At 44.4% G+C, this 22879-nt stretch overlaps 1 protein-coding gene across 2 annotated transcripts in view; it reads left to right on the top strand.

Moving 5' to 3' along the window:
* LOC106732835 (uncharacterized) overlaps positions 1-22875 on the top strand; it is a 33120-nt gene extending 10245 nt beyond the window's left edge. Inside the window, exons 4-15 of one of the 2 annotated variants that reach the window (XM_025190915.2) lie at positions 205-378; positions 897-1049; positions 2035-2379; positions 3234-3398; positions 4109-4270; positions 8183-8347; positions 9932-10078; positions 15224-15648; positions 19816-19987; positions 20246-20433; positions 20519-20788; positions 21787-22875. In XM_025190915.2, the coding sequence (XP_025046700.2) occupies positions 205-378; positions 897-1049; positions 2035-2379; positions 3234-3398; positions 4109-4270; positions 8183-8347; positions 9932-10078; positions 15224-15648; positions 19816-19987; positions 20246-20433; positions 20519-20788; positions 21787-22225 (2805 nt within the window). In that variant the 3' untranslated portion in view covers positions 22226-22875. The remainder of the gene's footprint in view (positions 1-204; positions 379-896; positions 1050-2034; positions 2380-3233; positions 3399-4108; positions 4271-8182; positions 8348-9931; positions 10079-15223; positions 15649-19815; positions 19988-20245; positions 20434-20518; positions 20789-21786) is intronic. The other variant, XM_025190914.2, reaches the window with a different exon arrangement.
* The last annotated feature ends 4 nt before the right edge of the window (positions 22876-22879 follow it).

Here is a 22879-nt window from a genome sequence, read left to right as displayed (position 1 = left end):
GTTATATTTTTGGCAAATTTGAGCCAAAACAGGCCAGCCATTTGTGAGAATGAGTAGGATAATGGAGAACAAATTCCAAGTGAGTCAGTACCTGCTGAGAGAACTGTATACGGTATGCAGAGCTAAAGGAGAAGAGAAATTCAGGGGTCTATGTTCTGAGCTGCTTTATGTCTCACCATTAAATTTCAGTGTCTTTTATGCCAGGAGTCACCTTTCTTCAAAAGGCCCGAATCCAGATTTCTTCTCAGCAATTGGCAAAGTGCGGAAAAAAAACAAAAGAAAAAGAAAAAACACAGGAAATGGAGAGGAGTAGAACATACAGAGGAAGGTGACAAGGATGCGCTAGTGGCACAAGCAGCAGGAACAGCAAGGATTAAGGTAATCTTCCTCTCAGGGTAGGGAGATTTAACACAGAATTTAGCAGAGCTAATAATGGCATAGGGCAAAACCCACACTATATTTATCCACACCCAAACCCTAATTCTCGCTGGATCATTACAGCAAGTCCCTTGGGTTATTTTCTGGTCCTAGTTACAACTTTTCCACATGTGCCCAGTAAGCCAAAAGTAAAACAGGCGTGAGGCTATTGCAAAATCAAACATGAATATAACCTCCACTTGATTCCTAGCTTCCCCCAGCGTGGGACTGTGGTGTCATCAGGTAATTGTGTGTGCACGTGAGTTAGAGCAGTTGGAACTCCTATGCTGGAGTGTTTGCTCCTGTCAGCCTACTGCTCTAACGTAAGATACATCAACATACATAAGATACATAGTTTATGTAGCTGGAGTTGCCTATCTTACTTCAACCTTCCAATGTAGTATAGATCTAGCCTCAGAGTCCCACATTCTCAGCTGCTTCATGGTGCATCATTTAATTTCAGTTTTTTCCCCCCCTAGGAGTCACCGACTTTTAAGAGACCTGAATCTATTTTACTGAGCAACTGGCAAAGTGAGAAAAAGAAAAAAAAGTGGAAACAGAGAAGGGAAAATGTTGGAGCTGGTGATGAGGAGGGTCTAGAAACAGATGCCGAAGACAAAGCAACCACAGCAGTAAGAAATGAGGTTTTAGTCAGAGCACAATGGGAGATAAAATATTGCAAAGAGCAGGAGCTGGGAAAGACCAATGACAGCAATGTGGAAGGGCAGACAAAGATTTTTCCCCTCTTTCCATGAAAGGTATTGGAGATGTGTGCAGTTCAAGATCCTGTTTGCCTTACACTACTTCTCAAGTGACCCTGTCTACTTCCTGTGGAAGAGGCATTAAAATAACTACCAAACCAGCACCAGCTCTCTAAGCCCCTCTCCCTAGTTGACTGCTGTATAAATTACCTCTTGTTCTTCCCCTTTCCCTGACCTCTGCTTGTCTAGCCTGGACAGTGGGCTCCATGGAAACGTGACAGTCTTTCTACATCTAGAAAACATGTAGCACATAGTTATTTGTGGTAATGTCTACTAAGCATCACAACTAATAATTGAAATTAATTTACCTCTTCTTTGCAACAAAGAACTGTTGCTCCAGAGTAGGGTGGAGGCCCCATTGGGGAGAAGAAGTAATGTGAGGCGAAAAAGTCCAGGGTCTTGTGTAACCTATGAAATAATCAGGAATTCGGACCAAATAGGCTAGTTATGTGAGAGGTATACTATAGGCTATCACACTTAGACAATGTCTACACTGCAGGGTTTTTCCATGATACTTTTTTTGCAGAAGAGCAAACACGCTCTTTCGGGGAGCCCTGTATTCCGTGTTTCATCAGGAATAAGTTCCTCCAAAAGAGGAAGCTTTTCTGCTATTTGGCCCCATCTACACCCACTTGGCCACTCTTCCAGAAAAGCTGTCGGAAAAAACTACACAAATTGAGGAGCGCAATTCACGTAGCTTTTTCCAACAAAAAGGGGGCAGTGTAGACCTTGCCTTACAGTCCTACTGAGGGAGCATTGTACATAGCGGCTAGAGGAGAAGTGAAGTCCTAAGCTCTGCATTTAGAGCTGCTCCGTATCTCATCATTACAATTTATTGTGTCTCTTTTTCCCCCAGAAGGAAAACAAGCAAAAGAAAAAGAAAAACCACAGGAACTGGAGGATAGCAGAACATCCAAGGGGAGTTGACATAGCCAGTCTAGAGACAGAAGCAGATGGAGCAGAATCAAGGCTGGATGAGGCTAGAGCATGGACCTCTGAGCACACTTACCTGTGCACACCCCCACTCTTCACTTCTCGCACTCTCTCCTTCTGCCAGTTGTTACTTTCCTCTCCATGGCTGAACCCCACGTCCCCTTTAAGCCAAGGGCAGAGCACCAGAAAGAAACAGAAGAGAAAGCAGAAGTACAAACAATTAGGAACACAGAATCAAGAGCCAGAAGGAGAAGATGGGAGAAACGAGGTAGGAGTCATAGAAAGGGGAGGGGAAAGGGGAAGTGAAAACAGGAGAGGCCAGGGTACAAGTGAAATAGAACTGAGAGAAAGAATACAAGGGAAGCACAGAGATAAACACAGAATTCTCCCTCTACTTTTTTTGCTGCAATGTATTCTTGTTTTAGTTCAAGAGGGGTGGCCAGGTAATGAGTGAAATGGGGAGAAGATGAGCAGCTCATCCACGTGCCACATTCCTACATGCATGCTGTCAGTGTCTTGCATTTCCATGGCAGCTCTGCTGCTTTCTCACTTTCAGAGTTTGGTCCCACTCTCCCAGCAGATGCAGGTGGGGATGAGGTCCCACTTTGGGACACAGGCAGGAGACACTCCCGAAGACAAGCAGAAAGTTTGACTTAAAAGTGGATATGAGGCAGTTACTGGCTACTGGAGAGAAAGAAGCAGGAGATTCTCACAAGTGAAAGTAGAACGTTTTCCATGTACAATTAAAAATCTAAGAAACAAAGAAAAATTAAAACGATTAAAGGCCATGTTTCCTTCTGTCTCACCACAGTGCTCCCCAGAAATAAGTCTCCATACACTTCATCTGTTCCGCCCAAATCTAGTCTGACATATGACAGAGCTAGCAGCACCCTCCAGTGGAGATTCTAGACAAATGCTCTTTACTGCACATTCATATGTCCCCTGCAGGGTTATAGTAGTATTTGATGGACACCTGCATGTGCATCTAGATGGAGCTCCCACTGGGGGGGGCGAAGGGGGGGCAGTGTGAACAGAACATGGGAAGATATTTAAGCATGGAACCTACATTCTGAGCTGCTGCATGTATCATCATTGAATGTTGGTCTTCTTCCTTTGTAATAGGAGATGCCTTTGCTCAAAAGGCCTGAGTCTGTTTTCCCTCTGTGTAATGAACAAAGTAAGAGAAAGAAAAAACAAAGGACATGGAGAACAGAAAATACTGGGGAAGGCCGTAAAAATGGTCTCCAGACAAAAGCAGAGAAAACAGCAGCCGCAGCAAGAATGAAGGTTGTATTTGGTGCTGAGTGGGAGATTAAACCCAAAGATGAGCAGTGCCCCCCCTTGATGTAAGGTGACCTGTAAGGTTGGGTCTCACTGGCTATTAAGGGTATGTATTTGGGGAGCAGTTGAAGCCCAGGGATGAAGTGTCTAGGTATGCTGAGGTATGAGTTTGGGTATGCTGGGTTGGAGAAGGTGATGGCCAGTAGCACAGGACCACATAATTAGTGTCCTACTGCTTCTGAAGACTGAACCATGTGGGGTTTGGTTACAGAGGAAGTGTGTGTGTGTTGGACAAGTTAGGCCTAAGAACAGAACAGCTCAAATGTTGTGGGGATGAAACCTAAGATGTTTATTCAGGGTGTGCTCTGCACACGTTTAAGTGTGACTCCTCACAGGATTAGTTCCATCAAGAGAAATATATGTCACGTAGTGATGACTAAGACAGCTGGTCACTACTATGAGAGCAGTGTACTATATGGACAGGAGAGGTGGGACTGATGCCTGGTGTTCAAAGCAGTTTCTTTACTTTCTATTAAGGATTCACAGAAAGGATGGCAGGATGTAGAGGTTATAAGGAGCAGTGTGGGGGAGAAATCAGACTAGGAGAAAACAGTGATGGGGAATGGGACGTGCATGCAGGATTTGGAGCCCAGCAACCTGCATTTCTGGCAGTTCTATACTTCATTATCAAGTATCATAATGTCTCCTTCTTGCAGGAGCTGGGTTCCTCCAAGAAGCTGAAATCTAGTTCTGCTCTGGACATGGCATCAAATGAAAAAAAGAAACACTGTACAGAGCAAACACAGAGAAAACTGAAAGGACAAAAGAATGAAGGGGAAGGAGATGCCCAGAGATTTGAGTCAAGCAGAAAGAATGAGGTAGGATTCACAGAAGGGGCAGAGGGCATGTGTTGGCAAAATGAAGACAGTTCAGGCATGAGGAAATTAGAATTGGGGAAAAAGCACCAGAGATGCAGAGGGGTAAATATTGAATTATTCCCTTATTTTCTTTTAACATGTCAGTAATTTTAGTTTAGAAGAGGGAAAGGAAGTTACCAGAGAAGGGGAAGGAGCAAGACCCTATTTCCCCTCTATCAATACCTTTTCATGCATGCACGTCACCGACTATCTGCACTCTCATGGCAGGGTTATTTATTTTCAAAATCAGTTACATGCTTCCCCACTTCTCTGCAGAGGTCTGAAAAGACAATGCTGAGGTGGAAAGGAAGCGGTTAGCTGCACCCTGAGACATACAGAGATTTCTCCCACAGGAGACTGGAGAGCTTTTGACTTCAAAGGGACACATGGAATTTAGTCCTATAAAACCAAGAGAAATACAATTTTTAAAGGCAAATTCTCACCCAAACTAACACTCCCCAAACATAACAGCCTCTCTTGGACTAAGTGCCCTTTCCTAGGACAGTCTGACATAGGAATACGTAACATATACCTCCTTCCATATAAGATTTTTGAATACACTTTGTCACACTGCCTGGAGTGGCTGACAATTGTGAGTGCTAACCTTAGGGCAGACTGCCAAGATCAAGGGCAGAAACTCCAGCTGGTTGTATGCTCTCTTAAATTTTATCAAATCAGTAACAAGTGTGAACTCCTATACCACAACAACAGCATTACCCACAGAGTCACAATCAGACTCCTTGGTCATTCTTTTCTGTGTTGGCAAGCTGGACTTAGTGATAGGTGATCACTATAAACCGAAGATCACAAAATAGTCAGGTTGCTCCCAGTCCCAAGAGTCCAGTCAGTCACTTACCCCGGTTCAATGTATACCTTAAATCTCACACCAAAGACAATGCTTTTAATTGATACATTTTAGAAAGATTCCTAAGGAAAGAAATGAGATCATTATTAAAGCAGGCAAACATATATACACAAATGTGTTAGTCTATGGTTTCAAAAGGTGAAAGAGCTGTTGTAATCTGTCAGCTTTGAATCTGTTTGAGTTAACCCAGGCTGACCCTGGGGATCTCTGCTTCTGTGTCATAGCTCTGGCCCCATGAGAGTCCAAACAGCAGAAAATGAAAAGTTTCCTTGTTTTTTGTTCCTTCTCGAATTCAACCCGATGGGACAAGCACTTTTGTATGAAACCTCTTCATGGGTGCAAGGAGGCAATTAAAGTCTTGGCATTGTGATGTCCCACAGTGGTCTATTTAGTTTTGATAGATCCTCTTAAAAGGAAGGAGATGATCCTCCTTACACCTTGCTTACTTGCTCCCTCACACTTTCAGAGACTGTTTTAGGTTCCAAAGCAAAAACTTAAAAAAGTTACTTTATAGCATGTGATCTATTGTGAAATTAATACATGCAGCAACTTACATGCTTGTAAGTCTAAACACTTTGTTATAAGTCTAATACAATCTTAATCATACCAACTTACGGTGAAAGATTCATTTCCAGCAATGAATTTGTCAGGGGCCTAAAGCCTTGTCAAGAGCTAACACCTTGTCTGCCCATGTCAGATAGAGGTTTTCATTCATGTACCCTCTCTAACATACCTGTCAGGACTGTCCTTACCAGTGCTGGTGCCCTATGCAGCCCTGCACTGGCACTTCTCCTGCAGGGAGAGCAGCTTCTCTGTAGGGTAGGGGTGGAAAATTGGGGATTGCCAATGCCCTCCTACCGGATTGATTGTGCAGAGGCATGAGGCATGTAGATTAGACAGATCAGCAAAGGCAAATGAAGCCGCAATTTAAATGATCACGGCTTCATTTACATTTACATGGCTGCCGCGCTGAGCCGACAAACAGCTGATCAGCTGTTTGTCGGCTTGCCGCTAGTCTGGACATTCCCCCTGTCGACATCAAAGCCCTTTGTCAGCAGCCCCGTTATTCCTCGTGGAATGAGGTTTACCGGGGCTGCAGACAAAGAGCTTTGATGTCGACGGGGGGAACGTCCAGACTAGCGGCGAGCTGACAAACAGCTGATCAGCTGTTTGTCGGCTCAGCGCGGCAGCCATGTAAATGTAAATGAAGCCGCGATCATTTAAATCGCAGCTTCATTTACCTTTGCTGAACAAACAAATCTACATGCCTCTGCCGACAGAGGCATGTAGTTTAGACGTACCCTTACAGACTAATGGAAGTGTTGGAGCATAAGCTTTCGTGGTCAAAGACCCACTTCGTCAGATACATGCATCTGACGAAGTGGGTCTTTGCCCATGAAAGGTTATGCTCCAACACTTCCGTTAGTCAATAAGGTGCCACAGGACTCCTCACCGCTTTTGCAGATTCAGACGAACACGGCTACCCCTCTGATACTTAAAAGTCTAGGAGTTAAATGCTGTAGACGGACAAATGCAGAAAATGAAAGGAAAGGTGAAGGAGGGAAGCTAGTTATGGGGCAGGCACAGCTATCAGAGAGTCAGGTTGAAGAGAAAAGGACAGGGGAGGGGGAAGAGTGAACATCCTATTCTCCCTCTTCTCCTCCACTGCTTTAGGGCAGAAGGTACAGCTACATGCCCATCAACATACTTGCATTCAAACGTTCTTGCATTCAAACATTCTTGCAGATTTCCTACACTCCAGTATGAGTGTCCTGGGTTTCTCACTTAAGATGTCTGTTCCCTGTCTCTAGCTCTGTAAAAAGCAGGTTGTTCTCTGCATCCTGACTAGAACAGGTAAATAGGAAGCCTGGCTCAAAGGTGAGCAGAGATTTGATAACCAGGCTGTCAACCTACAAGTTGCATCCTAAGTCTGACATCATACAAAACAATTCTTAGAGTTCCTTCCAGCTGAGATTCTCCTCAGCCTTCACAGTCATTGAATCAACCTCTCTTTGCCTCGGAGTGGGGTCTCTCTGGGGTAAGTCAGGCTTCCGTATGAGCAAGTGCGTAAAAGTCAAAGTGGACTCAGTTTCCCACTAAGGAAGCAGTGTTTGCAGTGAGGCCAGGACACCAGGATATCACTGTGAACTAGAACTGTGGGGTTTTTTTGGGGGGAGCGTATAAAAGCAAGGATTGGGGGTTCAGATGACAGGAGCAGTGAGTGGGAACCAGCCCTTCAGTTAAAAGGTCTCTGCACTATGCAGAGTGGGCCATTTGAGACACTATTCTGGTCCCCAGTTAGTGGAGCCAGTATCCCTTTGTACAAGTTACCCCTTTTAGCACAGTGTGGGGTTCAAGGAGAATGCAGAATGTTCGAACCGGCTGTTTAGTTTGCCATGGCACGTTGCCATGGTTACACCAGGAAGGGGGCAGGGTTTCCTCTGCACATACCACTGACAACATGCACTCCCTTAGCCAGCTGGCACTGGAAAGAAGTTGGACCTGTTGACTCATGAGGGCCATAGTGGTGGCAGCAGAAAACAAGGCACAATGGGTAGGACTTACCTTCTCCCCCTCAGAGGAAGTGAATCTCACCAAGAACAGTGTTGCTGGTCCCACTGGAGGAGAAAAGCAAGGGGGTAGGGTAGGTAAGATGACATCTCACTTTAGAGATCAGTGCATGTGGGGGGGGGGGATTACTTGTGTGTGTGTGTTCAGTGCATGTGGGGGGAAGTGATTACGTGTGTGTGTGTGTGTGTGTGTGTGTGGTGTAAGAGAGAAAGCCCAGGAGAGAGTTGGGGTTCCATTCAGAGAGCCCTGCCTATACTCACCACAAAACCTACTAGCAGGATAATTCCCTTAGCCATGTTGCATTAAGAAGTGAAATCCAAGTTAGCTAGGCCCTACTATAGCGGGGGTTTGGGTAGAGGAGCCTTGGAGCCCAGGGACCAGCACTCAGTGCAATTCTATTCCTCAAAACTAAATATCCTCATCTTCACTTCTCTCAGGAGGCACCTCCCTCCAAAAAGCTCCAATTAACTTCCCTTCTGAACAAAGCAGCAAGTGAGAAAAAGAAAGATGCATTAAGACAAAACCAGAAAAAACTCAGAAGAGAAAGCCAAAGAGAAGGAATGGACAATCCGGAGATTGAAGGAGGAGCAGAAAAAAATAAGGCAGGATACATAGAAGAATAGTGGAAGTGTAAATAATGAAAAAGGGAGAAGAGTCTGCTGGGATGAGAACCAGGACAGAGCTAAAAGAAATTTAAGGAATGAAAACTGATTTTTACTCTGTTCCACCCTGTCCTTTAATGTAGTTTAATTTATTGAAGGGGGTGGGGGGATAGAGATGGTTGACCAGCTGAGAATAAAGGAGCAGGAACTTCTCCAAAGGCCATTTCTCACATGCACATATATATATATATTCTATGCTAATGCAGGTAACTCAGCATCTCATTTTCAAACTCTGGTCACATTTTGTCTCCATTTCAACTGGAACAGTGCACATGGGCCTGAGACTGTTACATGCATCTGTAAACTAACTTGAAGGCGAGCAGAACTTTTAGATATAAAAAAGTGTGGAATTTAACACTAAGATTAAGAAATAACTGCACTGGGAGTAGGAGCGTCTTCTACACTAGAGCTTCTGTAGGTGCTGCTACTGGTTCCAGCAGGGATTTTTCTACAAGATTCCTACTGGTGCTGGCACAATTTTTATAGTAGTCAGAAACCATCTATTTGGGTTATTTCTGCTTCAAGTCAGGGACATGGTAGCTTTCATCATTCCAGCACTTATCACCGTGTCTAGCCTAGACATGGACTAAGTACAGTAAACTTCTGATAATCCAGCACCTTTAGGACCCAGGGAGTGCCGGATTATCAAATATGCCAGACTATTGGAAGGGGGGGGGCTATGAGGGGTCTGGGGTGGAGTGGGGGAGGGATGCCCCCCTCAGCGCTGTGGGTCCAATCCAGCAGCACCCCAGCTGCTCTGCCCAAGACTTCCCCAAGTCAGCCGCTGCTGAAACTGACCAGCGGCTGATTCTGGGAAGCCCGGGGAAGAACACCCCAGTTGCTCTGCCCCGGGCTTCCCAGAATCAGCCGCTGGTCAGTTTCAGCAGCGGCTGACTTGGGGAAGTCTGGGGTAGAGCAGCTGGGGTGCTGCCGGGTTGGTCCTGCAGCTCCAAGGGGCGGCACTAGGGGACCAACCCGGCAGCACCCCAGCTGCTCTGCCCCAGGCATCCCAAAGTCAGCCGCTGGTCAGTTTCAGCAGCAGCTGAATTGGGGAAGCCGGGGGCAGAGCAGCTCCAGTTGTCTGGCTTCCCGGAGCACTTCCGGGTTCCAGATGATGCCTGACCATCAGGAGTGCCAGACCATTGGATGTCGGACCACTGGAGTTTTACTGTAGGTATTGGTGTTTCTTGAAAGAGTGAAGCCTAAGAAAAGAGGCTCCATCGAAGGAATATTGTGCAAAAGGTAGTAGTGTGTAGTACTCTAGAGTGGGAATCTCATTGGCTAACTACTCTTGGCTTGTTTACGATTAATAGTTACTTATATAATTATTAGACAGAGGGGATTTCATTAAAGGAGAAGTATGGTATTGGGGCATGAAGTCCAGGTGAATAGTGTGTATTTGTGTAGCTAGAAGCTAGTTTTTCCTGTAGGATCAGAATAGGCAGGTATGATGGCAGCTGCTTTCAGGGCAGGCCCAGCATTGAGAATAACTCCATCATGAAGTATCATCTGCACTTGACACAGGAGACTGAAAAGTTGAAACCCACCTCCACTGTGAGAGAAGGACACAGAGATAAAAAGAAACGGAAGCAAGGAAAAAAGCATGAAAGCAGGGAAACAGAAGATAAAGAAGGAGGAGAAGATACAGATATAGAAGAGCCAGGGAACAAGGTAAGATTTAATTTTGCTGTCCTGCTCTGAACGGAGAGAGAGAGGCTGGTAGAAAGCAAATCGAGGAAGATGAAGGATAAATAAAATTTCGCACACTCAGATCCTTCACTCTAATGCAGTTATTCTGACAAGGGAGACAGGCTGGCTAGGATCTGGACAGAGTAGCAGGAAATCATTGCCAGTAGAATACCACCTTTCCTTTGCACCCCCGTAGACCTTCACTTTTGCACTGTGGTGACCCTCGCTGCAGGTCCCCAGGAAAACAAAAATGTAGGCTTGATATATAGGACAAAGGAGGCCTGTGATTTGCTGCTGTGCAACACTGAATGAGGAAAAGATTTAGTTATTCAATCTGCTGCCTGCAGCATGCATACAAACAGTCTTGGCAAACTTAAAAGATGCCCCCCTCCCCCACAAAGCTTCTCTAACATAGTACAATAAAAATAGTCGACACTTTGCACAGGTCCTTCCATTGTCTCACCTGTGACAAAATGAGATAACTACAACCCAGGCATTCCTAGTTCAGTGGTTTAATCAGGTCACCATCCTATTTCCCCACATATCTTCCTTCTTGGATTCCTATTGTGCCCTATAATTCCTGGGAATGCATATACAGCAGGATGCCCAAGCTCTACTTCAGTGCTTCCTTTCATTAAAATTGGGCCCATGTTACAGAAGTCATACCCACAACCTGGAAAAGAGATGATGTATTTTCTATTCACATTTCTCCTCTCTCCCTGATGAAAGGGAACTGCCAGGAACACTCCCACACAAATTGGGGGGAAAAGGGGAGCTTCAGCTAAAGGGCATCCGGGGAATGGGGGGCTCAGAGCTGGGACAGGCCCGTATGAGGGGGAAGGAGGGTGCACATCCACAGCCAGCCCCTTTCACCTGCCTGGCAACTCTGTCTCGTTTCTGTATGGTTTTATGAGAAGCAATCCCATTCCAGGCACATTCCATTTTCCTGGCACAACCAAACCCTGACCTTGCTTTAAGTTACCATAAAAGGGACCTGTATTCTGAATTTAGTGGTCCTAGCTATTACCCTTGTGAGGAGTTCTCGAATTAGACAGACAGATAACGCTGTCTAATATACAACAGATTTACTTAAAAGTTATCACAACCTAAGGATCTTGGGTCTTGCATTGCTAGTGAGGAAAAGAAAAATTTGGCGCTATGAGTTCCTAGAAATTGTGCGCCACCTCACATGTTTTCCAGCTGCCATTAACTCACCCCCTCCAAAAATATGTCAGTTCTTTTATTTCATCACTCAGCAATATTTTTCTGAAATCATGTGCTTGGTTCTCTGGTCACAGGCAAAATTCACCTTACTGCACTTACTTTGAAATATCTTTTTTGATTTTGCTTTTACTCACAGCAATTCCCTCTTTGATTGTGCATTTTCCAGTTGAGCATTGGGCCAGATGGTTGTGGGTTTCTGCTAGTGCTTCCTGTCTTCCCTATGGACTGGCAGCCCTGATGAAACAATCCTATAGAATTTAAGACTGAAACCAAAAGATTGTTAAAATAAGAATGGCCATACTGGGTCAGACCAAGGGTCCATCTAGCAGTATCCTATCTTGTGATAGTGGCCAATGCCAGATGCCCCAGAGAAAGTGAACAGAACAGGGAATCTTCAAGCAATCCCAGTCCTGTCCCCCATTCCCAGCCTCTGACAGAAGGCTAGGGACATCATTCCTACCCATTCTGGCTAATTGCCATTGATGGACCATGAATTTATCTAGTTATTTCTTGAATCCTGTTAAAGTCCTGGTCTTCATTACCCCCTCTGGCAAGGAGTTCCACAGGTTGACCATGTGCTGAGTGAAGAAAAACTTCCTTTTGTTTGTTTTAAACCTGCTACCTGTTAATTTCATTTGGTGGCCACTAGTTCTTATGTTATGGGAACAAGCAAATAACTTTTCCATATTCACTTTTTCCACCTCAGTCATGATTTTATAGACCTCTATCATATCCTCTCCGTAGTCTCCTCTTTTTCTAAGCTAAAAAGTCCAAGTCTTTTTAATCTCTTTTCATATGGGACCCATTGCAAATCCCTAATCATTTTTGTTGCCCTTTTCTGAACCTTTTCCAATGCCAATATATTGTGAAGTGAGCACATCTGTATGCAGTATTCAAGATGTGGGTGTACCATGGTTTTATATAGAGGCAATACAATGTCCTCGGTCTTATTCTCTATCTCTTTTTAAATTATTCCTAGCATTCGGTTTGCTTTTTTGACTGCCGCTGCACATTGAGTGGATGTTTTCAGAGAACTATCCACAATGACTCTGAGATCTCTCTCAAGTAGTTATAGTTAAATTAGTTCCCATCATATTGTATGTATAGTTTGGAAAAAATAATCCCATGTGCATAACTTTACATGTAGCAACATTAACTTTCATTTTCCATTTTGTTGTCTAATCACTTAGTTTCGTGAGAGCATCTTTTTGAAGCTCTTCACAGTCTGCTATGTTCTTAACTATCTTGAGCAGGTTAGTAACATCTGCCAATTTTGCCACTTCACTGTTTACCCCTTCTCCAGATCATTTATAAATAGGTTGAATAGGATTGGTCCCAGTACAGGCCCTTGCAGGACATGGCTAGTTACCTCTCTCCATTCTGAAAACTGACAATTTATTCCTACCCTTTGTTTCCTGTCTTAACCAGTTATCAGTCCATGAGAGGACCCTCCCTCTTATCCCATGACAACTCTACTTAAGAGTGAGGGACCTTGTCAAAGGCTTTCTGGAAATTTAAGTACACTATATCCACTGGCTCTCCCCTTGTCCACCTGTTTGTTGAACCCCTCAAAGAACTCTACTAGTTTAGTAAGGCATGATATCCCCTTACAAAAACCATGTTGACTTTTCCCCAACACATTATATTCATCCATGTGTCTGACAATTTTATTCTTTACTACATTTTCAACTTATTTGCCCAATATTGACCTTAGACTTACTGGTCTGTAATTGCCAGGATGACTTCTAGAGCCCTTTTTAAAATATTGGCATCCCATTAGCTATCCTCCAGTCATTAGGTACAGAAGCTGATTTAAAGGATCGGTTACAAACCAGTTAAAAGTTTCAAAATTTCACATTTGAGTTCTTTCAGAACTCTTGGATGAATGCCATCTGGTCCCAGTGACTTAACAGTTAAGTTTATCAATTTGTTCCAAAACCTCTTCTAATGACACATCAATCTGGGATGATTCCTCAGATTTGTCATGTAAAAAGAATGGTTCAGGTTTGGGAATCTCTGTAACATCCTTAGCCATAAAGACCAAAGCAAAGAATTCATTTAGTTTCTCTGCAACGACCTTATCGTCTTTGAGTACTCCTTGAGCATTTTGATGGTCAAGTGGCCCCCCGGTTGTTTAGCAGGTTCCTGCTTCTGGTGTACTGAAACATTTTGATATTCCTTTTTGCGTGTTTGGCTAACTGTTCTTCAAATGCCTTTTTGGCTTTTCGTCTTAGAGTTTATGCTTCTTTCTATTATCCTCACTGGGATTTAACTTCCACTTTTAAAATGCTGCCTTTTTCTCTCTCACTGTTTCTTTTACTTGGTGGCTAAACCACAGTGGCACTTCCTTGGTGCCCTTAGTGTGTTTTTTAATGTTGGGTATTGCATTTATGTTGGGCCTCTATTACGGTGTCTGAAGTTTCCATGCAGCTTGCAGGGATTTTACTTTTGTCACTGTACCTTTCCTCATTTTTGTGTAGTTCTCCTTTTTGAAATTGAATGCCACAGTGCTGAGCTGCTGAGGTGTTTTTCCCCACCACAGGGATGCTAAATTTTATTACATTTCCAAGCGATCCACTTGGCCCTTGAACTTTACAAGGGCATGTAAGTAGGAAGGAGGCCTGGGAAGTAACAAGCAAGTTAGATTCAGTCCAGTGACCAAGAGGGAACCATTTGTGGTATTCAAAGAACAAGGGTGAGTCTTGCTCCATGCAGTAATCCAGGAAGATTATTTTAGCAGCAGCATTTCCCATGGACTGAATAGGGACAATGTGGATGTTAGGGAAGCCACCAAGAAGGATATTGCTATAGTCAAGACAGATGGAGATGATGTCATGACAACAGATGAGAAAGGCTCAGCTGAGACCTTTTGCTCTGGAGATAGAGATAGGAGGACAGATTTCTGAGTCATCAAGGCAGAAGGAGAGGAAAAATCTGGGTCGGGTGTATGAGGAGAAAAAGATATCTAAAGGAAATGCTAGATTGAACCACAAGGAAGCTGTGGTATTGTCAGTCATGATAGGAACTAGTGGGGAGTGTTTAGGAAGGAAGACGAAGAGTTCATTTATGGTCATATTAATCTTAAGATAAAACAGGAGAAGCTAGGTCAAATTGCAGGACTGGAGAGACAGAGAAAGGTCAGAAATTAGGAGGTGAAATTGTAAGTCATCAACATAGAGTATAGTTGGAGCAATAAGAGCCCAGTTTTGCAGGTGCCACTTACTAGAGAGGATAGAAAAAAACTGAGGGCAGAAACCTCAGTAGTGAATGGAGGAGCAGGTGCCATTCCAAAAGTCTTAAGCTCCTCTGGCTTATGTCTTGGAATCATCATGATCAAAGACAAAGTGTTTGGAAGGCTCCTTCCAGCACTAACTGCTAGGGAATGCAGCCAATGGTCAGACTGTCTCAAATGAGCTTCTTGGGTGAAACAGAAAGTAAGTCTGAAATTAGAAAACTTAGAATCCTTTGAGAATGCTGTTGGCATGACTCCCGTACAAAGTCAGTTAATGTTTCCTCTGCTCCAGCCAGGCCCAATGGATGGAGGATGTTATCGTGAGTCTTTGAAGGGAGTGTTGACTGGCAAACCCATTCTTTCTAGGCATGGAATAATAACTCCACTCCCCTCTCACCCTGAGAAGAGCAGAGAGCTCTGTAGGGGAAAGCATTCAGACACACACTCCAGAGATTTACTGTAAGCAAGGGGAGCAGAAAGGCTTCTAACGGGGTGGGGAGCACTGCATTCACTTTGAGAGGTGAAGCTGAAGGGAATTATATCCTAATGGTGGGCCGGGGTGTATGTGAAGCCCAGGATACGAGGCATTGGGAGATAAAATGTGTAGGGCAGAAGCGAGGGCACAAGGCCCTCTATCCAAAGTCGATCTGTGTCTCATTCCTATGTTGCAGCCTTTCCTTTTCTTCCAGGAATCATGTTCCTTCAAAAGACCAAGGACTGCTTCCTCACCGGCCTCAGTATCGGCTTTTGGAAATATACGTCCTCACAGCCCACCCCCTGTGCCCATAAAGCGCAGTTGCCGCTCAAAGGAAGCTGGTTCATGTAACAAAGGAGAGTTTCCAAAGGGGCCTGTGCGCAAGATGGAAATCCAATTCCACACACGTCAGAGAGAAGGAATCCAGATCTGTGACCACTTTCTTTTGGGGAATTGTCCTCAGGGGTCTATCTGTGAGCTCCACCACACTCGCTATCCCTACCACTGGCAGGTAAAGAGGAAGGATAGTCAGGTCTGGCAGAGTGTGAATGACTCGGCTCAGCGGCATCTGGAGAAGCTATACAGTGACATAGAAAGAGCGCATGTTAAATTGATTGACAAGTAAGTGATGAAAAAGCCAAGCTATCAAATGATCTATGTGAGGTTATACAAGGAGATGTACCACTTCTCCTCTTTCTATACTCCCCCACTGAATGACTTCCAGTTGCCAAAAGCAGGCAGAGCTGAACTCTTCTGGTTCTTTACCTTGTGAGTCCACTCACCATTTTTTCTTTCCACCAGTTAGAAATAGTTGTACAGACATTTTAGAATTAGTTAGATCATTTTAGAGCAACCATGGCAATTTTATATCTTTGAGGAGCTAGATTCATTTAGCCCATATAGACAGCAGCAGTCCACAAAAAAAAAAAAAAAAAAAAAAAAAAAAACCACACACACATTAAAGGAGGACAGTTTTCTGTTTGGCATTAGGTACGAGGGTCAGAAACTGGGAATTTCCAAGATGAATGTGGGACAAATGTACTGGATTGATGTGCCAGCTACCTGAATTTTAGCAGCTCTTGACCTCTAGACCCAAGGGTAGTGGGGCTAACAGACTCGCTGAGTCCCTGGAAAAAATGGGAGGTGCCAGCTCCACAACCTGGAAAGGATGGGATCCTGGGCAGAAGAGGCAGGGCTGGAGCTAGCTTCCCATGGGAAGCTCTCAGAGCCACCTGGAGTGCACTGCATAGGGCTGCAGTGGTGATTTAAAGGGCCTGGGGCTCCAGCCACTGCTGTGGTAGCAGCATCCAGGAGCCCTGGGCTTTTCTGAATTGCCAGGCCCCAGGAGAGTTGCTCCCATTGCCTCCCTTATTGGCGGGCCTGCCCTTGGGTGCTCATCATTAACACAGCCACAAAGGATTTGGAAACATCCCCAGACACTGTGACATCACAATACCAATAGGCTCCCACAGGAGGAGAATATCAGTTTGCTAGAATTTTGAGCAGGCATGTTGACTCATCAGGTGGCCTAGCTGTAGATCAACGGAGAGCATGTTCTAGTGCAATTCAACATTACAACTATAGCAATCTGACCACTCTGGGAGGAGCCAGGTGCTAGAAGTTGCACTCAAAGGCAATGGAGCTTTTATCCTATATGAGCAACCCACATAATAAGCACTCTTTCGAAAAGCAGATCGTCCATATTGGTCGAGCACAGGCTCAATAGAATAGTTGCTGAGCTAGGATTCAGCATCTCAGACCTGGAATGGGTCAGTGTGCCTGCCAGAGGCATTCAAAGGCTCTCCTACTTCACAAGGGATACCCAGTTTCTGGGGAAAGACATCCTTGTCCAGAAACATCTAAACCATACATTATATGCTTTCCCTCCACTATCACTCCAAAGGAAAGTGGTGCAGAAGAGAATGCAGCTATTGCTACATTACTGGCCAAGGAGGTCTCCACGCTGAGACCTGATCCACCTGTTGGTATGACTACACCTGCCCAGAAGGCCAAATCCCCTACCATCAGAGACCCCTTCTGCATCACAGCCTAAACTGCCTCCATATGGCAGCCTGGGCACTGAAAGGGAAAGCCTAGGCTGTATCAAGCTTCTTGGAGAAGAAGAGAAGTCTCACGTCCAGGCACGAATCTACTATCAAGCCTTTACTCTGACATTTGGTCTACATTCTATTTCTGGTGTGAAGAAAAAAGTGAACAAGAGAAATCTGGGTTTAACAAAGCTAAGCTCTGGATTTGTCTTCCCTCTCTCTAGAAAGGTTTGGTTCTGAGCACCAGATCCTCTCAGTATTGCACGATAGATGATGGTCATTAGTAATAAGCTGTCATAAAATCACTCCCAGACACTCTGGCTGTGTCTAGACTGGCACGATCTTGCACATATGCTTTTAATGGAAAAGTTTTTCCATTAAAAGCATTTGCTCAAGAGAGCATCTATACAGGCAGGTGCCTTTGCACAAGAAATGTGCTTTTGCACAAGAGCATCCCATGCCAGTATGGGGCTTTCTTGTGCAAGAAAGCCCCGATCGCCATTTTGCACATCTGGGCTTTCTTGCGAAAGAGCCGTCTACACTGGCCTCTTGCGCAAGAACCCTTGCGCAAGAAGCATTTATCCCTGAGCGGGAGCATCACAATTCTTGCACAAGGACACTGATGATCTTACATGAGATCGTCATTGTTCTAGTGCAAGAACTTAGGCCCAGTTTAGACAGCTGGCAAGATTTTAAAAATCTGGCCAGTCTAGACGTAGCCTCTGAATTCTCAGAGCAGGAAGCCTGAGCATAAGGCCCACTTCCCTAAATGTGCCCTTTTTAACTTCACTACTCAAAGCCTGGCCTGCACAATCCTTTGAGCCCTGGTGCTCAGATCTTATTTCTTTCATAAAAGCTTGGTTTCCTATTAGCCATAGAGTCAGCAAGACTAAGCTTAGCATTCACACCACTTTGTGTGCAAGATCCCCGCTGTGGCTTCTGCAAGGATAAAAGTGCTCCTCTGTCTACCAAACTCATTCACTCTGGTTTCCACAGCTCTTAGGACACTGTGAGGTCATCTGCCTGCCCAAACCTCAAGTATCGAATGGTAAAATTGTGGCATGATCTGTATAGGCACAGAGCACTTAGTGTCTAAATTAAAAGGTCAGACTAGTAATGAGATCATGAACCCTATTTGTCTCCTGCCTTCAAGTGCCTGAGAGCATCCAAACCTTTTTCTAGCCAGATGGATCACAAGCTGCAGCATGGAAGCCAGAGGATGTTAAAGCACATTTGAAAAGGAGATTACTCAGTTTTATAAGCAGAAGAAATATGTAGAGCAGCCAGGCAGCTTCCTGAGTACTTTCATCGGGTCCTATAAAAAGTGGATTTATTCTCCAAGGAGGCAATCTTTGAGAGGAAGGTGACACATGGGGTCATTTCCAAATACATTATTTCACAATTTGAAAGTTCTTTTCCACAGAAAATAAGTCTCAAGTCATATTTTGCATTTCTGTTATTCCGCCCTCCTACTTGTGCTTTACTGTTGGCCACTCAGCTTTCATCATAGAGCACAGCAATGTTATGAATCAGAAGAGAGCACTGCTTACCTGATCCTCCCCCACCCCGGGAAGTAACATCTCTCTAAAGGGACGCATCCTGATCACTACTAGATCGCAGTGGGCAAATACTAGCCTGCAGGCTGGATTCAGTGAGCTGCTGCTACTACATTTACCTGCATCTCCGCATGTACGGGCACTTGTAGTTCCCATTGGCCATGGATCGCCACTCTTGGCCAAGGAGAGTGGTAGGTAGAGGTGTCTCAGTCAGTGCCCCTTCCTGCAGCTCCCATTGGCCAGAGAAGCAGGTAAATATAGTGGTGGCAGCCTGCCAGGAGCTAACCACCACCATTTTATTGCCCACCTCTGTACTAGAGTAACAGAAGGTAGTTTTTGGCCTCCTGATGTAAACATGTGAGTGTAGCCTATACAGAGTTACAATTTAGTTATTAAAGTTAATGATCCCATTATTCTAAAGGTTGGATTGTTTACAAATTGAGTGTTTCCTGCACCGTAGGTAGTACTCTTTCAGTAAGCAGAAATAAAGGACAGCTGTGACCAGGAATAGAATCCTCCCTGCAACAGACCCGAGTTCTTAGACTCTGAAGCTTCCATGCATGATGAATAGGGAATAAGTTCTTCCCAGAAAACAGAAGATCAAGTTAGAAAGTTTCCTTCCCATAGGTCCCTGGATTATTTGTGGTATATGACAACAAAGAGAGAGAACAAGAAATCTCCTCCAAATGCCTGAAATAGATTAAAGCCTGTATTGAAATATGCCATTGACTTGCAGCTGTCCCAAAGCTTGAAGGTGTCAGGGTGCATTCTATTAGGCTTAGTAACGGAAATCTGTAGACCTGCAACCAGGAGCTCATCTTGTCCCTGGGCTTCCAGTAAAAAAAGCAGTTTTGCAGTTAATAGCCTCATCCCTACCTCCCTAGTCTTTCTGTCTGTGAATCCCCCAACACCTGGCACCTGGAGAAAGAACAGCTACTCACTTGTAACTGGAGTACAAATTCACACACACCCAACCGTCATCTTCATTTGAGAGCTGAGAGGGCAGAAGGAACTGAACATAGGGGAAAAGTGGGAAGGGAGATATAATTTTGCTCATGGTAGAATCCAAATAATCAGAACATCTTAGAGACTTCCTGGGTTAACGTAGGCAGCACAAGAGCAATCTGTTCTGAATCTGCTCCCAAAACTCCAGTTACAGATTAGCAATTTTTCTTCTTTCCTAGGAAGGCCTTGTGTGGGAAACTCAACTTGCACACATTGGAAATAGGTCACCATGGGCCTTTCAGTAATATACGGCGGCTGTCCAATACCAGTGATCCAGAGCAGAACTCCCACTTTCCTACAGAGTGGGCAGTATACTGGCAGGATGGCAGCATGTGGAAGAAATATGAGGAGGTATAAAAAGTAGAACTCAGATTAACTTTGAGGGAGGGATGTCTCTTTAGATTATCAATCCATTCTGGGCTCTGTCTGTATATGATGATAAAGGCAAGGACTGAAAGACTATGTATTTGGAATTTCTTTTAGTACCAAGAGACTGGTTGCTCCAGGGCAGGGCTGAGCTCTAGTAGTGAGGAGCTACATGCATAGTGGAAGTGGTTAGCTTTCTTCAAGCTCCTGAAACTGCAGCTTACCCTTTCTCACCCCTCTCAGCCCCTCTCGTGTGATTTCCTGGCTGCCTTTGAAAATGGCGCACAAGAGCATGTCTTTCAGCTGCGAGGCCACGTCTACACCGTGAACTTCAAGAACCATCTAATATACAATCATAACACAGGAAACACCCACATTATCCAGCTCCGGCCCACGTATCGCTCACCTCTCCAGATGTTGCCATGGCTGTGGTAAGGAATGCTACAGGTGATACTATCACTAATGGCATCTACATAGCACTAGGATGAAGTAAATTCTATCTTATTCTTACCTTAGTACAATTCCAAGCAGCCCCTCACGACTGCATCATCCCACATCTAACATCCCTGGAGAAGATCCTACAGATGGTTACAGTGGCCCATATCCTGCTGACTGGATTAAGCCTCCAGAAGGCAGTGTCCCATTTACAAAGGAGGAGGTGTTGCCATCAGAAACAGCATACCACGCCATTTACACTGTCTTTCACAAGACACTCTCGGAGGACAACGTTCTTCTGCTCTCAGTTCACAGGATCCGGAATGACTTTCTCTGGCAAAAATACTGCAGGTAAAATTGGGGCTCAGAGAGGGTTAGGTCAGAGTGGAAGTACAGGTTGCATTGTTCTTGGAAGCAAACACAAATTCTTTGGAGACTGGAAATCTGCATCTCATTGCTTATACACCAGTGTGTGGGTCCTGTAGTAGAGTTGGCAAGTGGATGAATGAATCCTGGTGCTAAAAGCCTCAAAATGCAGATCCTGCAGTATTCAGAGATTGGAAGAAAGGCCCATTTGTGCACTCGGGTTTGGCTATTGCTGCACACAAACAAGGATTGTGAATCTCAGGGCTTAAGTCTTAGGGTGTGCAGTTGCAGCACATTTAGGGCCATGACTTATCTTTCCAAAATCTGAACCAGGCAGCAGCACAATGTCAGTATCTACAATCAAGTGCAGGATTTAAACTACCAGCCTCCACATGTGGTGCACTTATTCTTTGAAAAGAGGACTAGTGTAGAAATGCACAGTTGAGGTTACAAACACAACCTTAACTCTGCCCCTCTTTCACCATCTCCATGGTAGCCAGAAACACACACACTGAGTCATGAATGATATTCAGATTCAGGTGAAGCTGAAATCTCACTGTATGAAGGCAGGATAAGTGAGATGGCCACATTTAATTTCTTGCATGAAGGGTGATTTATTGGTGCAGATGGAAATATGGGAATGACAACTGCAAATGCATGAGCAAACCTCCTATTCTTACACATGCTGTATACAACTGTGAAAGATTATACAGTTTAGAGGGCTAGAGCATTTAAGTGTTTGGTGAGCCTCTGTAGCCCTACTTCCATTGTCCAGAGTGAGTGATTAGATTTGAACTTCAACTCCAGGTTGATCAAGAGAGACATTAAGCCTATCACTTGTTTTCTACATGTTAAGGAAGCAAGATGATAGACCCACAGGGTGGAGATGGGATTAGGTTTCTGGTTACTTTTCTGGCTTCTCCACAAGTTTCCCCATTGGCCAGTAACTAACCGCATTTGTTTCTCCTTTGTTCCCTCCTCAGCCAAAAAGATTTAATGTCACAGGGACTCTCAGCAGATGAGAAACTGAGGCTAGAGAAGCACCTCTTCCACAGCACCTCAGCCAGACAGCTGGGGTTCACCTGCCAGATAAAGTTTGACACTCACCTCTCAGGATCACATACATATAGCAGAGGTTGCTATTTCACCGTGGGTGCAGACCAGGCTGATCGCTATGCCCAGGCAGGAAAAGGTGGACTGCGCCACATGTTATTGGCCAAGATATTGGTTGGTAAACCTACATGTGGGAAAAAGCATTACTGCCAGCTACCACAAAGAGTGTCTGGTAGGGAATGCTATGACTCCTATGTTGATAATGTAGCCAGTCCAAATATTTATGTGATCTTCAACAGCTACCAATGCTATCCCTACTTCTTGATCAGCTACAAACTGTTGTCTGACCCAGTGGTGCTAGATGACTAATGGACCACTCAAGGAAGAGGGGCAGTTATTGCTCACTATGAATATGCAGCTTCACTGATGAGGACACGCAACTCTTCCAAGGACTAGCACACCATGCTTTTGCCTGCCACCACCCCGTCTGCCATGATCCTTACAAAACATTTACACCTTATCCTATGGGGATGTCCCATGAGTGCTAATGAAGAATGTGTGTAAACGTTTTCCAGCATACATGAAAAAGGAATCAATTTGGTAATGTTTTCGCTAATGTTTAAAAAAAAAAAAAAAAAAAAAACCAGGACAAGATTTTGAAAGGTAGATACCTAAATATGGATTTAGGGGCTTAACTCTGATTTACAATTTTAGACCATACTGGCCTTTTCCTCCCCAAAACTTTAAAATTTTAAGGTTTGAAGCACTGAAAAAAATTACTAATTTTGAACACCCATGGAGTGTAGGGCACAAAAATCAGTGAGATGTTGTAGCAGCAATGGAAATGCAGGGCAGAACTTCAGATAAACCTCTTATATCTGCCCTCCCTACTTGGAAGCCTCAGATCTTTTTGCATTAAGAGCAAAAAATTGAGCCAAAAAAACCTATTACAAAAAACAGTGACTTCCCGGGTGTTAGACACATCAGTTTCCTCTGAACTAGTTTACCTAACTCAATTTGTTA

This window comes from Pelodiscus sinensis, chromosome 1 (genome assembly GCF_049634645.1).
Source record: "Pelodiscus sinensis isolate JC-2024 chromosome 1, ASM4963464v1, whole genome shotgun sequence".
NCBI classification, from domain to species: Eukaryota; Metazoa; Chordata; order Testudines; family Trionychidae; genus Pelodiscus; species Pelodiscus sinensis.
The sequence above is the reverse complement of the archived record's forward strand: the minus strand, read 5'-3'. Positions and strand labels throughout refer to the sequence as shown.